Source organism: Delphinus delphis, chromosome 2, assembly GCF_949987515.2.
Source record: "Delphinus delphis chromosome 2, mDelDel1.2, whole genome shotgun sequence".
Taxonomy (NCBI): domain Eukaryota; kingdom Metazoa; phylum Chordata; class Mammalia; order Artiodactyla; family Delphinidae; genus Delphinus; species Delphinus delphis.
The window spans coordinates 64,201,371-64,219,333 of NC_082684.1; the positions used below are offsets into that span (position 1 = coordinate 64,201,371).

At 39.5% G+C, this 17,963-nt stretch overlaps 1 protein-coding gene across 1 annotated transcript in view; it reads left to right on the top strand.

Moving 5' to 3' along the window:
- Positions 1–17,963, top strand: part of SNX6 (sorting nexin 6) — a 54,863-nt gene that overhangs the window by 11,718 nt on the left and 25,182 nt on the right. The window contains exons 5-8 of the mRNA XM_060001882.2: positions 1,042–1,163; positions 3,107–3,230; positions 11,990–12,085; positions 14,509–14,614. Coding sequence (XP_059857865.2) covers positions 1,042–1,163; positions 3,107–3,230; positions 11,990–12,085; positions 14,509–14,614 — 448 coding nt within the window. The remainder of the gene's footprint in view (positions 1–1,041; positions 1,164–3,106; positions 3,231–11,989; positions 12,086–14,508; positions 14,615–17,963) is intronic.

Sequence of the window (17,963 nt, forward strand, 5' to 3'; positions counted from 1 at the left end):
ACCTCCTCCTATTTCCGCCTTTTTTTCCCTCATCTTCTTGTGTGATGACATTTTCTTACTACTTTTTTCTCCCATAGACTGAACACTCATCAAAGATCAAGACTATGTCTTATCTATCTTTATATGCCAGTTGTTCAGTATCATGCTTGGCACATAGTAGATGCTGTGTGCGGGCATCAATGAATGTGTGCTGATCTGTATTTGATGCTTCCTTTCCTATTGCTTTTCTTGGTGTAATCCTTTTCTTCAAGTCATTGTTATTTTAACTTTCCGCTACTTAACCTTTTCTTCCTCTTCCTTGCTCTGTTTGCTTTCCATCATTTCCCCTTAACAGTTCTTACTTGTAGGCTCTTCCTCCTACGATAAGGTTTTTCTTATATCCTTCCCTTGAATAATATGTCTCTTCTAGATCTTATATTTTTATTTAAGGTAGTGCTTACTTACCCACTTACTGTGGGTGAATAAGATGAGGTTAGTCATTAGTCTGTATCTTGTTCTCTTGTTTTTAAGTCAGTGCTTTCTGCCTCTGGTACACCAATCATACCATTTACATACTTTTGAAAAATAGTATACATATTTGCTACACATTTATTTAGTGTGTACTCAAAGCTTAATGCACATAGACATTCGAGGACTCTAGGTTGCCACATCTAGAATCTGCAGACTAAAGTTCTGGTACTGTTCTAACACCAGAAAATAGTACTCTGCTCTTGTTTCTTCCTTGGTGTAAAGGATCTCAAGGATCTTAATTTCTAGACTTAATCAAATTCTCTAACCTTAATCGGGATATTCCTGGTATCCAGTTCATTCAGGATGACTTTAGCTCTCTCAGACAATAGTCTTTTATGGTGGCAGTAGTACAATTGCTGCAAGAAATTAAAGTCTTTAAAACTAGTGATTTGGGGGACTTCCCTGGCAGCCCAGTGGTTAAGACCCCGTGCTTCCACTGCAGGGGGCATGGGTTTGATCCCTGGTCAGGGAACTAAGATCCCGCATGCCGTGTAGTGCGGTCAAAAAACTAGTGATTTGGTTCCATTACAGATCCCTCCAGCACCACCAAGACCTGATTTTGATGCCTCAAGGGAAAAACTACAGAAACTTGGAGAAGGAGAAGGGTCTATGACAAAGGAAGAATTCACAAAGATGAAACAGGAGCTGGAAGCGTATGTGATTTTTCTTGTTAATTGTGCTTATTTTAGTGCCTTTTTTGTTTTGTTTTTGTTTTTTTGCTTTCTGATATCCCATCCTTTCAATCATTTCACCACATTGACCCTTTCTGGAAGATACAGGTTTAAGCCATACAACCAGTGTTAATGGTCATGATCAGAGCCTACAGGAAAATTATAGAATAATTGTCTGCACTTTAAAATTCTTTAAATTACATTTTTAAATAAACTCTGAAAATTGAAAACAGGGGATCCAAAAGTTTATAAAAAAATAGTAGAAAGGGAAATAATGACTTTTTTAAAGCACAGTGTAAATCTTTTCATTTGTTATTTACAAGGCCTTAGTCAGTACTCACCTGGTTCTCTTTTTTTGACAAGTGCATACTACCAAGACTTCTGTTTCTCATAGCAGTGTGCACTGAGCAACTCTGAATATATTCTGCTTTCTTTTTCAAAAAGTGTGTGTGTGTGTGTGTGCGTGCGCGCGTAATTTTCCCCCTCCTCTTTTCTCTGCCTGTGGCTTCTGGCTGAAGGGAAAAGAATAGGAGCAGAGAGAGAATAGAGAATAGTTTTTTAATGTTTTTTATTAAGTGATTACTAGTTTCATATATACTAGACATATTAAATCCTTGAAAAAAATTGAGATAATTTCTATTTCATTTTTAGCATATTTGCTGAAAATACAGTTTTTCCTCTTTTATTAAACATTCAAAATAATTTTGGATTTGCTGTATATTGTTTTTCTGTATTTTGAGAGTTACACAAGGAAATAACTTTCCTTGCATTATCATCACGTTCATCACTCTTTTTCTGGTCATTTCTCCCCTTTGTGCATTTCCTTTTCTCTTCTTGCACTGAATTTCAGTTTTTAAGCATATTTTCACAGTGCTACTAGACTCCTTCAGATGCTAAACTCTTGACAAGATAAATTAACAAAGTAGGTCTTCTTTGTTAAAGTGTAAGTGACAGATATTTTAAGAATTCTGTCCATACTGAGTGCAAGCAGTAGTCTGATAGCAGACAGATATATAATTCTATAGTTTATAAGGCTGAAAGCTGGAAATTAGCAGAGCACATTAATATTGAAAGAATCAGTGGTTTTCCAGTGGCCCTGATCATGATTCTTTTGTGGTCTGGTTAGGGGTTGGATAACAGAGAACCTTGGGTTTATTCTCCTGCTACCTCCATCCTCTGCATCCTTCTTTTTTGTCTTCACTGAATGACTACCCTCACAGAGATCAAACTTCTCCCAACATTGGTCCTGCTGGTTTGCTGGTATGTAAAACTTATCCTCCTTGCACGTAGTTGAAGCAAGAATATTGGGCCTTTTCCTTGAGTGTTTTTTCGAAACTGACGTGTATTACTATATGATCACTGTGATTCACTGATGATAGTAAAATATTTTAAACACAATTCTTCAATTGTAATGGCAAAAATTAGTCTCTCCATGGTGTGTTTCTTTCTTGTGTGCTTGGGTCATTAGATGAAAATAGTTATTAATGTTGAAAATATGATTACTGATACTGAGGTTTGGTTTCTGATTTTTTTTTGTATGAAGGTGTTCAAAAGCAGTAATTATCTAGAAATTGAATTATTAAAGTTGTACAGTATAATTTGTAGTATACTTTCTCTGAAGCTAAAAACAAAAACCCCTATAGTTACCTTTAACATCAACCTGCATAGGAAGAAACGTTCATAAAACCTAAAAATATTAACATTTAAATGTAATAAATACTATTAACTAGCATGAAGTCTTTTCAGAGCTGGGTTTTATATATTGAATATTTCATTAACAGTTCAACTAAAAGCTTTGTTTACATGGATTATATCTTTGTATCTCTAATTTTGCATTTAGAATAATTCAAAGAGTATTTGCTGAAAAAATTGTTGCAGATGTTTTTCTGCAGTATTTTACCTTTAATTTTGTGTATTGTTTCTAGTGAGTATTTGGCAATATTCAAGAAGACCGTTGCAATGCATGAAGTGTTCCTGTGTCGTGTGGCAGCACATCCTATTTTGAGGAAAGATTTAAATTTCCATGTCTTCCTGGAATATAATCAAGATGTGAGTATTGATCAAAGTAGTGATCAAGGTTTATTTTTAAAGCATCATTGGAAAGAGTAGGGAGTTGTTAGAAAAGGCTTAAGGCCTTATAAAAACATTTTATAAAATGTTCTTATTTTTCAAGCAGTTTAAAATGACTCTTTTTCATGGGACCTCCCTCATCAATATATTCTCCAATGACATTCATGATTCTGCCCAAGGTCTCAGGGCCAACAGGAATTTTGACTGGTGCACCAGAATCCAGGACTTCTGGCGTCTAACCAAGCCTTCTGTACCATCCATGCCAGTGGTCCTTGCTGTGCTCTCACCCAAATGCTGGGCCACCTCCAAAACCAGCCTGGTCTCCCTGCCTTGCACTTCCAGGGCGTTCAGGATGGGTGGCAGTCCCTCATCAAATTGGACATCCACCACTACACCAATGACCAATGACCAATGTGCCCAGTGGCGGCGCCTGCCTTTGGCGAGGGAGATGTTTAAGCAGCATTGTCTCTGGCAGGCTGGAGCGGCTCCCAGTATGAGCTAGGCTTGGGGTAGCGGCGCTGAAGGGCTGAGTCCCTGAAAGGCCCCAGAGGCCGGGGCAACGGCCACACGACCCACAAGACCCAACATGGCAGAGCCCGGGGCGGGGCTGGAATTAAGAGCATTTGACTTTGACACCTCGCCTCCCAGTCAAGTGAGAAAAATCCCTGCTGGGTTCCTCATCTCAGAAAAGAGTCTTTTAGATTCAACACAAAATGTGATGCTATTATCGTCTGGAGCAGAATGCCATCCCTAAGTCCCTCACATCTCTAGGTGGAGCTGAGATGCTGGGCAAATTCACGACTCTCACTGATGTGTTAAGGGCTTAGATCTTGATCAGTCATCTTAAGTTATTAGTTGTAGAACAGTGTTTTTATGCTGTTGCATTATATAAATCTGATTTCTTTATTCTGGTGTGTAAATATTATTTGTTGGTATAAATAATTGGTTATATCAGTTTACTGATTTTACTCATCTGTAAATCCTGAGTCTCTAGAAAAATATATATATACATAAAACTTACTTGATGCAAAAAAAAATGATTCTTTTTCAGTGATAATGCACTGTTTCAGTAGAACTTGAGTGGATTAATTTTTTAGATGATGGTATATTATGTTATTACTGGAATATTGATTTTCATCCTGAATTGTGAACTTCTTAAGAAATAGGGTTATTGGGCTACCCTGGTTGCACAGTGATTAAGAATCTGCCTGCCAATGCAGGGGACGTGGGTTCAAGCCCTGGTCTGGGAAGATCCCACATGCCGCGGAGCAACTAAGCCCGTGAGCCACAACTACTGAGCCTGCGCTCCAAAGCCCACAAGCCACAACTCCTGAAGCCTGCATGCCACAACTGCTGAAGCCCACATGCCACAACGACTGAAGCCCATGCGCCTAGAGCCCGTGCTCCTCAACAAGACAAGCCACCGTAATGAGAAGCCCGCACACTGAAACAAAGAGTAGCCCCCGCTCACTGCAACTAGAGGAAGCCCACACGGAGCCAAAAATAAATAAATAAATATTAAAAAAAAAAAAAAGAAAAAGAAAAGAAATAGGGCTTCCTTGGTGGCTCAGTGGTTGAGAATCCTCCTGCCAATGCAGGGGACACGGGTTTGAGCCCTGGTCCGGGAAGATCACACATGCTGTGGAGTAACTAAGCCCATGTGCCACAACTACTGAGCCTGTGCTCTAGAGCCCACGCTCTAGAGCCCACAAGCCACAACTACTGAGCCCTCACACCACAACTACTGAAGCCCGCGCACCTACAGCCCATGCTCCACAAGAGAGGCCACCACCGTGAGAAGCCCTCACACCACAGCGAAGAGTAGCCCCCACTCGCTACAACTAGAGAAAGCCTGCGCACAGCAGTGAAGACCCAACGCAGTCAAAAATACATAAATGGGGCTTCCCTGGTGGCGCAGTGTTTGAGAGTCCACCTGCCAATGCAGGGGACCACGGGTTCGTGCCCCGGTCCAGGAAGATCCCATATGCCACAGAGTGGCTGGGCCCGTGAGCCGTGGCCACTGAGCCTGCGCGTCTGGAGCCTGTGCTCCGCAACGGGAGAGGCCACAACAGTGAGAGGCCCGCGTACCACAGAAAAAAGAAAAAAAGAAAAAAAAAAGAAATAAATGAAAATTTTTTAAAAATTATTTTTAAAAAACGAAGTAGAGGTTACTAAATTTATTAATGTTCTTAAATTTGAGTTTGGAGGCTTCTGAAGCCTTATGGAGAATTCCAGAGAAGTACCTGAGGTAAAGAATTCAATACTACTTTTGGGTTAATCATGGACTCTTGATCTGTTTAACCTGCCTTCTTCAGTGCTGATTGCTCCTACTTTTCCTCCCTCCCTCCCGGCCTGAAAACTCTGTTATAATGCAAAAAGAGATTTGAGGTGGTTGAACTTTGAAAGTCTCTTCATTTGTGGTGCTGGAAAAACTTTTCAGTGGACGGGTGATATAGATCTTGGGATCTATATTTGGATGACAAGATTAACTCATAATTTTAGTAGAAAACAAATGTAAACATAGTGGTTTGTTTGCTTACAAGTCAAGATCAAAGAATTTTGTGTATACAAATTTTCCCTCTTGGTTTGGTTTTAGTATCTGTGACAATAAAACGTCCTAAGTCTAGCAGTAGAGAAAACTTTTAAAAGGGTATGGAAGTGTAACTCAAAATGTAGCACTTTAGCATGGGTACTCTCACAAGCATAAGTGTAGTATGTGGTACTGGCCTGTGGTCACTTAATAACTAGGAATTGTAAAGAATGCTGGCTATATTGTGAATTATAAGAGTCTAAAAATGATTCATGAATAGGGTTGCTAACAAACACATGATAGAATGCTGTCATCACTTTTTTACCTTTATGAATTTGTTTATGCTGGCCTTTATTATGGCCTGGGCTAAAACCTTAACAATAATTTGGTAGAGCAACATAGGTGTAAAGTGAGGCATGGTGGTACCAGCACAAGGCCACCTTAGTACTCAAGCTCCAAGTACTCTATCCTATTGCCACAGCCCTTGGTACTATCTGAAATTATATATCTGTGTTTATTTACTTATTTAATTTTTTTTTTTTGGCTGCGTTGGGTCTTCATTGCAGTGTGCATGCTTTTCTCTAGTTGTGGAGAGCAGGAGCTACTCTCCATTGCGGCGCGTCGGCCTCTCATTGCAGTGGCTTCTATTGTTGCGGAGCACGGGCTCTAGGCATGTGGGCATCAGTAGTTGTGGCTCACAGACTCTAGAGCGCAGGCTCAGTAGTTGTGGCTTGCGGGCTCTAGAGCGCAGGCTCAGTAGTTGAGGTGCACTGGCTTAGTTGCTCCGTGGCATGTGGGATCTTCCTAGACCAGGGCTCAAACCCATGTCACCTGCATCGGCAGGCGAGTCTTAACCACTGCACCACCAGGGAAGTCCCTATATCTGTATTTAAAAAATTTGTTTATATATCCATTATCTATCTCCCCCTACTAAGCTCTCTGGGAGTAAGACTTGAATTTTTCACCATTGTATCCTCACTATTTTAGAATTGTGCCTGACCATTAAGATGTAAAATTAATATTTGTTAAAATAATAAGTGAAAGATTATTAAGTGTTTAGTTCACCTTTATAAATAGCTTTCATAAATCCTAGGATTTCATAATTTTTTTCCCACCAAGGTAGATTTATTTTTTTCCTTACAGTTTTTTTAATATATTTGTTGTTGTTTTTGTTTATTTGTTTGTTTATGGTTGCTCCAGGTCTTAGTTGTGGCACATGGGATCATTTTAGTTGTGGCATGTGGACTCTTAGTTGCGGCATGCGAACTCTCTAGTTGTGGCATGCATGCGGGATCTAGTTCCCTGACTGGGGTCGAACCCGGGCCCCCTGCATTGGGAGCACGGAGTCTTAACCTCTAGACCACCAGGGAAGTCCCTCTTCCTTACAAATTAGTATGTGCTTAATAGAGATGATGATGATGATGCATTTTAGTAACGCTTTTAATATCAGCAAATGGTTGTTTTGGAGAAAGCCTAGAAAGATGGACTGGAAAGTGTTTTGCAAATATTTTTTAATTAATTAATAACAAGTATGTTAACAGGTTGTAGAAGATCATAGGCCCACAATTAAAAGGTTTTTCTCAACCTTGTCTCTAATGCTGTTTCTCAGATCTTTACTCTGTTCAGTGGTGCTGGAAAAGAAATCTGTCTGTGCTGTTCTACTATCTGAGCTTCAGAGGGTCATGGGACTGATGAGCTGTTGAAATAGAGTGAAAGTGTCTTGAAGTCTGAAAAGGCTGTGGGACATTTGGAAGGCCTAGAAAATCTTGTTCCAGCAGTTAGTCTTATGAGAAATGGTCACTGCTATAAGGAATGATTGCCTGTAGTATTGCTTTCCTTATGTAGCTCTGCCCCTTCTGTTTCCAGTACCTATAGCTTTAGTCTGCTTAGCAGTAGATTGAATATCTTACCTATTCAACACCCTAATCTTCATTCGTTTCTTCCTGCCACATCAGTGACCACACCCAGGACCTTGTCTCACCTCTGAGTTCTTTTTTCTTTCTTTTTTTTTAAATAAATTTATTTGTTTATTTTGGGCTGAATTGGGTCTTCCTTGCTGCACGCAAGCTTTCTCTAGTTGCGGCGCGCTGGGGCTACTCTTCGTTGCAGTGCGTGGGCTTCTCATTGTGGTGGCTTCTCTTGTTGTGGAGCACGGGCTCTAGGCACATGGGCTTAGCAGTTGTGGCTCACAGCCTCTAGAGCACAGGCTCAGGAGTTGTGGCACTCGGGCTTATTTGCTCCGCGGTATGTGGGATCTTCCCAGACCAGGGCTCGAACCCATGTCCCCTGCATTGGCAGGTGGATTCTTAACCACTGCGCCACCAGGGAAGCCCCACCTCTGAGTTCTTAAACCCTAATATTATAGACTCCAAACATAGCCTTCTGTACTCACAGCTCCCTTTTTCCCTGTTCCCCTTATAGTAGTTCTTTGACTCACTGCTGCATCTAGACCCTTGACCTCTCCTGCACTTTGACCCTGTCATTAGCCCTTTTGTCTTTCTCATCTCACCTAGAGTGCCTGCTCTGTTCCTTATAACAAGGTTATGACTTTAGACAGGTCTCTCCCATTTTCCATTAAAGCTGATTTCAGTAATTCTTCTTGATCAGATAGTGGCCTTGCTCACAGAGTGGGGGACACCAGTCAGAAATCAAATCCCTGAGCCGCCTGCATCCCCGCAGCCTTCAACCACCTTGGTGGCCACACTCATTGAATAGCTTCTTTTCTTTTTTACTTTCTCCTTTCCAATCTCGATTCCTTTTTTTCCTTTGCTTGCCTGACTGCCCTGACTAGAACCTCCAGTACAGTATTAAATGGAAGTGACAAGAGCAGACATCCTTGATTTGTCCCTGATCTTAGGGAGAAAGCATTCACTGTTTCACTGTCAGGTATGATGTTAACGGTGGGTTTTTTCATAGATGCCATTCGTCAGCTTAAAGAAGTTCTTTTCTATTCCTACTTTTTTGAGTGGTTTTATAATGAAAAAGTACATCTGTTGAGGTGATCATGCAGTTTTTGTCCTTTATTCTATTAATGTGGTGAAATACATCATGCTTTTCCATGTTGACTAAGATATCTTTCTAGCTATGCTGGCTCCCATGTACTTGGGGATCTATGGGAATGTCTCTTGATGTGTTTTCATCTTAACTCTAAAGCTACTTCCCAGTCTCTTTCATGGGCTTTATCCTCCATATATCCATTCATTTAAATCTGATTCTTCCACGGTTCCTCACTGAGTTCTCTAGAAGTCTAAAAGTTCCTCTAGACTTCTAATTCTGTAAATTCTAAGTCATATCATCTACTCCTGTGGCTCCATCTACTCTAATATGCTCTTAAGTTAGAAATCGATGGAACTCCCTGGAGGTCCAGTGGTTAGGACTCTACGCTTCCACTGCAGGGGGCACGGGTTCAATCCCTGGTTGGGGAACTAAGATCCCACAAGCTGTGTGGCACAGCGAAAGGGAGGGAGGGAGGGAGGAAGGAATCTGTATGACCCCTGAGTCCCCTTGGCATTTTACCCTCAGCTGCACTCTTCTTTACATTCATGCCTCCTTTTGTATTCTCTATATATCTCAAAGAAGGTGTCACTACCTCCCAAGTCCCTTACACTGTGAAAATTACTCAGGATTCCTACTGCCTATTCAGTAGTAACCAAGTTCTCTCTGTTTTATTTTACTATATTAGGAATGTGTCTGCATCCTTCCATCACTAGACCTAAAGATTAGTCCTGACTTGCATAATCTTTGCCTGGGTTTTCGAAGCAGTCCCTGACTGGTCATTCAACCTCCAGTCTTATCTTTCTCAACCCCTCAGTCTGTATTAAGTTCCTTGGGTGCTCCCCTAGTGCCCCATGGATATCTTTAACACTATACTCCTCACACTATATGTAATTATATGTTTACTTCTCTTCTGTCCTCCTCTGCACCATAAGTTACTTTAAGAATAGGGACCACCTCACCTCTTAATCGTCTTAATATTCCTAACACCCAGCAACAGTGCATGGTTATAGTATACATGCATTATGGTTTGTTAAATGAGTGAATTAGTGAAATAATTAATATCAAAAATTCAGTTAAAAAAAAAAAAGAAAACCTAGAGTGCTTTGGGAGGCCTAAGATAGAGCAGTGAATTCTAACTGGGAATTTGAAAGGGTTACATGAAGAGATACCTTTTAATTTGAATGTTAAAGTCTGAATAGAATTTTTGGTGGGGGAATTCCCTGGTGGTCCAGTGATTCGGACTCTGAGCTTCCAATGCCAGGGTCCCAGGTTCGATCCTGGTCAGGGAACTAAGACCCCGCAAGCTGTTCAGCATGGCCAAAAATTTTTTTGAAAAAAGAATTTTTGGTGAAAGAGATATCATTTCAGATGCAGAGGAACCTAAAAGCTCAGAGCTTCTTTTGAGAACAGTTTGGAACATAAAGCTCTCTAGGGGTAGAGTGGTAGGTGGAAAGGTAAGTTGAACCAGATTTTTCAAAGTATTGAGTACCGTGCTAAGGAGATTGGCCTTCATTCTCTGAACATTATGAAACTTTGTAAACTTACTAAGTTTCCAAAGTGTGATGTTGGAAAGTTATCACAAGCAGCAGAATGGATTGGGTGGAAGAGATGAGGGGTAACTAGTAGTCCAATGTAGTAGTCTAGGCAAGAGATAATGAGGACTTCTACAGGACAGTGGGAGTGGAAAGGGACACATTTCAGAAATTTGCTGGTAGAATTTGAGCTGTGAAAGAAAGAAAGAAATTGTAGATTACTTCAAGATTTTTTTTTTTTAATTTTTATTTATTTATTTTTATTTTTGGCTGTGTTGGGTCTTCGTTTCTGTGCGAGGGCTTTCTCTAGTTGCGGCGAGCGGGGGCCACTCTTCATTGCGGTGTGCGGGCCTTTCACTGTCGCGGCCTCTCTTGTTGCGGGGCACAGGCTCCAGACACGCAGGCTCAGTAGTTGTGGCTCACGGGCCTAGTTGCTCTGCGGCATGTGGGATCTTCCCAGACCAGGGTTCAAACCCGTGTCCCCTGCATTGGCAGGTAGATTCTCAACCACTGCGCCACCAGGGAAGCCTTACTTCAAGATTTTTAATGAAAGGTACGGGGCTTTAGGGAACATACGAGAATCTGAGAGACTGGTTGGATGGGGCGGGGGGCGGTGCATGAATAGGGAACCAGGAAGAGGGAAAACTTGGAGATTAGACTATAATGAGTACTCTTTTAAGATTTTTCTAGGGCTTCCCTGGTGGCTCAGTGGTTGAGAATCCACCTGCCGGTGCAGGGGACACAGGTTCATGCCCCGGTCTGGGAAGATCCCACATGCCACGGAGCGGCTAGGCCCATGAGCCATGGCCGCTGAGCCTGCGTGTCCGGAGCCTGTGCTCCGCAATGGGAGAGGCCACAACAGTGAGAGGCCTGCGTACCGCAGAAAAAAAAAAGATTTTTCTAATGTGGGGTTAGCAGAATCTCTGTGTAAGGATATGATGTAGGCAATTGGAATTAGGATCTAAGGTTCAGGAAAGAGCTTAGGGGTAGTGAGAGAGATTTGTGAGTCACTTACGTAAAGGTGGGCATTGAAGCCATGGCAGTAGATTAAGGAAATTAGATGGGATGTTCCTTCATGGGGTCCCTGGTGCAGCAAGTAGTAAAGTCAAAGAGCTAGCTGCTTCTCACCTTTGCCTTTAGATATACCATTCATGCCAGGCAGAGTCATCTTTTGTGTCCTTTGTATCATGAGTTGCTGACCCCAAAACAGGTGACGAGATGATATTTGGATGGGTTTGGAGTGAAGAATTTTCAAAACGTATTTTCAGAGCTTTTACAGAATCATATGATGGTATATTGTACTCCAGTAAATTGTGCATGTTCAAAGGAACTCCTTCCTGAGTTAATATTTAGTTGACTTTGTATGATATAGTAGTGTTTGACAAAGTATGATGAGAGGGTTACTTACAACAAAATTATCAAATATACTTATAAAATTTGGGAAAGCTAGGCCTTATTGTAGATCAGCTGAACCTGAATCTTTGGGAGTGAGGCCAGATTCCTCTTCAATGTCCCCAAATTTGAAAATCACTGATATACGTGATGAAATTGCCACTTTATTAAGTTTAAAAACGGGGTCCTTTTGAGATTGCCATTTTGATATCAGAGAATAAAGGAGGCATTAACTTCTCATTTGTAATCTTAAAAGAAATGCTAACTTAAATTAACCTTTCTTTCAGTTGAGTGTGCGAGGGAAAAATAAAAAAGAGAAACTTGAAGATTTCTTTAAAAACATGGTTAAATCAGCAGATGGAGTAATTGTTTCTGGAGTAAAGGTAAGACTATTTAATTAACAGAGGTGTTGGTTTGAGAATTTACTTCTTCTAAGAGGGAGATAGATTGAGATTTCAGATGTGCGGACGATTATATTAGAGTAAAAGAGAAGTTTGGATAGTAGACTTCTTAGGCCTGGGAAACTGGGCCCCTCGCCCTGGGTTCCTCACGAGCTCCCTTCTCTAAGGGGTAGTAGGTCTGCAGGTCCAAGTGGATTTGCCCACCCAGAGCCCATGCCCCTTTCCTCCAAACCAGACCATCCTCCAGGTATCTAGAATCCCATATTTCCTTGCCCAAATCCCAAGCCTTCTTTCAGGTCCTGCACGGGCTTTTTCCTTGAGTTCATCTGCCAGTGGGTAGACTGGGCTGCTGGTGGCTGTCCTCCACAGGTGGTCAAGGAGTAGAGGGAAGGCACAGGGCAGAAGATCAGTGTGCAGGGTGGAATGAACGTCCAGCCACGTGCACGTGAGGTCCCTCTGGGTGCCTTACAGAGTCACAGGGTGGGGCACAGAGGGTCTGCCTCCATTTGTACACTTATCCAGTTGGCCTTACAAATGTTAGGGGCAGACCTGGGTTCAGATTTGGAGTTAGAAGAGCTCAGTTGAGGTTTTGGTTTCGTCTCATAGTAGCTACAGGACCTTGGAAAAAGTCACTTTCTTTCTCTGAACCTCAGTTTTCCCATTTTCAAAATTTGGTCAGTAATGCCACCTAGCTCACAGGATTGTTAGAAAGATTGAATGAGATGATATGTGTGAAATATACTTACAAAGTTAATTATTTACCAAGGTAACACCTAAATTTTTCTTAATGATTTCTGAAAATGGTACAAAAATGGATTTTTCTGAAAACTCTAACCATTAAAATATAAGAGAAAAATGTTTATATTACATTATTAAGTAAATACTAATAAGAGATAAATAATGCTTTGTCATCATTGCCTGTTTTTATAAATACATCTATAGTAAAACTTGGGTGTAAAGTACTATTTGATTTATACTTTAATTTTGCAGAGACAGGTCATTTGATATTAAATTATTTGATATTAATTATAATTAATGTTGAACTTTTTTCTTTTTTTTTTTCTTATTTATTTAGGCTGTGCTGGGTCTTAGTTGCAGCACACAGGATCTTCACTGTGGCATGTGGGATCTTTAGTTACAGCATGCAGACTTCTTAGTTGCAGCATGCATGCGGGATCTAGATCCCTGACCAGGGATCAAACCCCGGCCCCAAGTCTTACCCACTGTACCACCGGGACCGGGGAAGTCCCTGAATTGTTTTCTTTTTTTTTTTTTTTTTTTTTTTTTTTTTTTTTTTGTGGTACGCGGGCCTCTCACTGCTGTGGCCTCTCCCGCTGCGGAGCACAGGCTCCAGACGCGCAGGCTCAGCGGCCATGGCTCACGGGCCCAGCCGCTCCGCGGCATGTGGGATCTTCCCGGACCGGGGCACGAACTCATGTCCCCTGCATCGGCAGGCGGACTCTCAACCACTGCACCACCAGGGAAGCCCACTGAATTGTTTTTTAACATTAAGTATAAACCACTATATTGATTATGATTTTGATAATTTTATTGAAGTAATAGCTGACATTTTTTGAACATTTACAGTGTGGTGTTTGGTATCCCACATTTCATTAATCTTCACTACAGCTCTGCAAGTTAGTTTAGCTCCATTTTTACATTTAAGAAAACTGGTACACATGAATTAGCAGATTTTAAATGACATTTTATCAGTACTAACTTCTTCTGTGTACTGTTGATGTCGGTCTCAAATTATATCATTTCAGCTGGTGCTTTTTCAATAAACAATTGCTGTTTTAGAAGGGAGGAAAGTACTGTTAATAGTTTTTACTTTTAAAGTATTTCTAGTTTTGTTCCAGAAAAGATTGAAAACAGTGTTTAATATGAAAATTGCTCCCAGATAGCTAGTTTGGCCAGGTTCCCTAAAGCAGTCAAAGAGGGCCCTAATGACTAAGGGATTCAGGAACAGCATTCAGGAACGGCCCATAGAATGCATAACAGACCAAGAGAAACAGATTTTCACTTGTCTGCCAGGCTTCTTTCCCTTTTTTCTCAAAAGCAAATGATCACTCCCACTGGCAGAAGTATATCTGTTGGAGAACAGGATTGTAGAGGCGGAGCACAAGTAGGAACACATTTGAGTACAACACGTGAGTCTCAACCATAATGGGGAGCTCTAAGCCTTCAGCTGCAAAACTGTAGAAGATTTCTTACTTGATAGATAGAAACACATGTTTTTAAAGTCTGAACTTGTTGATGAAATCAATATATAATGTCTGATTATTAGAGGATAGCTCTGCTGTTTTACTGATGATCTTTTATGATTTTAAGGATAACAAAGTGATTTATGTGTTAGACTAAAGCAAGTAAGTGAAAAAAACTCATATTTTCTTTTGATCCCATAGGATGTAGATGATTTCTTTGAGCATGAACGAACATTCCTTTTAGAATATCATAACCGAGTTAAGGATGCATCTGCTAAATCTGATAGAATGACAAGATCCCACAAAAGTAAGGTTTTTCTCTGTGGCTAAAGTTTATATTGTTTAATGGAATATTTATAAAGTTATTATGTTATTTACAGTTTGTAAAAGTCTTGATATAGGGCAGTGGTTCTCAAACTGTGGTCTCTGAAGCTTTGATCCTAAGGCCCTTTTAAGCAAGTCTGTGAGGTCAAAACTACTTTCATAATAAAACTATGATGCTTTTTGTCTTTTTCACCATGTTGACATTTACACCGATGTTGCAAACGCTGTGGTGGATAAACTGCTGGTGCTTTAGCACAAATCACGGCAGTGGCACCAAACTAATAGTCTTTGTATTCTTTCCCACAGCGCATTTGCAATTTAAAATTTCGTTTAAGAATGTCCTTGATGGTATAGCACAGGGGAACTATTATATTCAGTATTCTGTAATAACCTACAGGGGAAAAGAATCTGAAAAAGAATGGATACATGTATATGTGTAACTAATCACTTTGCTGTATACTTGCAACTAACACAATATTGTAAATCAACTATACTCCAGTATAAAATAAAAATTAAATTTAAATTAAAAAAAAAAAGAATGTCCTTGATGAAGCAGTGAAACTTATTACTTGTGGAAAGTCTCCTCCCTTGAGTATACTTTTTTTAATATTCTGAGTGATGAAATGGGAGGTATGCATAAAGCACTTTGCATATGGATGTATGATGGTTCTCTCTAGAAAAGCATTTTAGTGAATGAGTTGCAACTGAACTAGCTGCTTTTTTTCATAAAATACCATTTTTACTATAAAGAACAACTGACAAACTGTGATTATTGAAACTTGAGTATTTGGTAGACATTTTATTAAAAATTAATTAAATGGGCCTGACACTTCATGGAAAGCAGCTGACAGTGTTTGTTGACAATGATAAAGGTCAGGCTTTCCAGCAATAATTAGAATTTTGGAAAACTTGTATCAGTCACCATGAGCTTGCTTTTCAGTAATTAAAGACTTAATGTGAGGAGATTGATGATAATATTAGTGTGATATTTTTGATATTATATACTGAAGTGTGTCAACATTTGGAAGATCTGTGTGATTCATTGAACTAGTATTTCCTTAATGATCAAAATTATGTATGTAAAAGATCTATTTAAAGTACAAGATAGATTAAAATGGGCTTTTTTTAACAGCTTTATATTGAGATATAATTGATATCAATAAGCTGCAATGTTCAAAGTGTACAGTTGGATAAGTTTTGACATATGTATGATATCATCACCACAGTCAACATAATGAACATATCCATGGCCACCAAAAGTTTCCTTGTGGCCCTTTGTAATCGCTCCCTCCTGCGCCTGTCCCCAGACCACCGCTGATCTGCTTTCTGTCTGTAGATTAGCTTGCATTTTCTAGAGTTGTATATAAATGGAATCATACAGTATGTACTCTTTATGGTCTGGCTTTGAAATTCAACAAAATTATTTTGAGATTCATCCATGTTGTATGTATCAATAGTTCATTCTTTTTATTGCTGAGTAGTATTCCATTGTATGGCTATACCACAGTTGTTTATCCATTCAGCTGTTGGTGGACATTTGGGTTGTTGCTGGCTTTTGGCCATTTGAAATAAAGCTGACATAAACCATCTGTACGTAAGTCTTTGTATGGACATATGCTTTCATTTCTCTTGGGTAATACCTAGAAGTAGAATGGCTGGGTCAAGTGTAAGTGTATAATTAATTTTTTTTTTAAACTTTTTTCCAAAATGATTGTATCACTTTACATTCCTACCAGCTGTGAACGAGAGTTCCAGTTGCTTCACACCCTTGCCAATAAAGATAATCAGTCTTTTAAATTTTATCCATTCTGCTAGGCCAGTGTGGTTTTAATTTGCATTTTCCAATGATTGATGATATTGAACATCTTTTCTTGTATAAGTCCTCCAACTTTATTCTTCTTTATCAAAGTCATTTTGGCCCCTCTGGTTTCTTTACATTTTCATATGGATTTTAGAATCAGTTTGTCACTTTCTACAAAAATGCCTGCTGGGATTTTGATTGGGATTGTATAGAATCTGTAGATTAATTTGGGGAGGATTGACATCTTAACACTATTGGTTCTTCTGATACATGAACATGGTATATATCTCCATTTAATTAGGTCTTCTCTCAGCAATGTTTTATAGTTTCCTTTGTACAGATCTTATACATCTTTAGTTAGATCCCTAATTATTTTTTGATGCTATTGTAAATGTTGTGTTTTTTACATTTCAGTCTCCAGTTGTTCTTTACCAATATATAGAGATACATTGTATTTTCAGTGTTGAGCTAATAGCTTGCAACCTTACTAGATCAACTCAATTTTTAGCTTTATTAACTATTTTGTAGATTCCTTAGGATTTTCTACATAGACGATCATCTGCTAATAAAAACAGTTACACTTCTTCCTTTCCAATTTGAATGCTGTTTATTTCTTTTCCTTGCCCCATTATACTATAGCTATACCCTCCAGTACAGTGTTGATGGAAGTGGTGAAGGCAAGCAACTTGGCCTTGTTTCTTATGGGGAAAGCATCAGTCTTAAGCCGTTAATTATGATAATAGGTGTAGATTTTTCCTAGATGCCTTTCAAGTCAGGAATGAATGTTGGATTTTGTCAAATGCTCTTTTTGCAACAATTGAGATAACCATATGGTTTTTCTTTTTTAGTCTATTAATATGGTTAATGATGTTGATTGATTTTCAGATATTAAACCAACCTTATATTCTTGGGGTAAATATCACTTATATCATTAGATTTAATGTAATAGAGTACACAAAGTTCATTGATAGGATTTTAGATTCCCCACAGGAACTAACCCTTAAACTTAAACTGCTTGTTGAGTAGAGTATCCACAATTTTCTGAAAATATTAGTAAAATGCCTCCTCCTTTTCCAACGACACATCTGTTTGAGGCTAGATTTTCTCCCGATATTTGAACAAAAACAACATATCACAGTAGAGTGAATGCAGAGCAGATAAGAGAATGGAGCTATTCTATTAATCCAGACGCAAAAGAGATTGGCAAAACTCTAACAGTGTCACTGTGCTCACTAATTTTAAAATATATAAATAGTTATTTTCATTTAAAATGTTATGTTAACTTATAATGGTTTATGGGACTTCCCTAGCAGTCCAGTGGTTAGGACTCCGTGCTTCCAATGCAGGGGGCACGGGTTCTATCCCTGGTCGGCGAACTAAGATCCCACATGCCCCATGGCCAAAAAAGAAAACCAAAACATATTAATGGTTTTAATACTGTTATTTTAAAATAGTAAATATTTAAAATTTTTGTTTTACTTTTTTAAAAATACAGTACATCTTGATAGATGTAACCCGCATAAACAAAAGC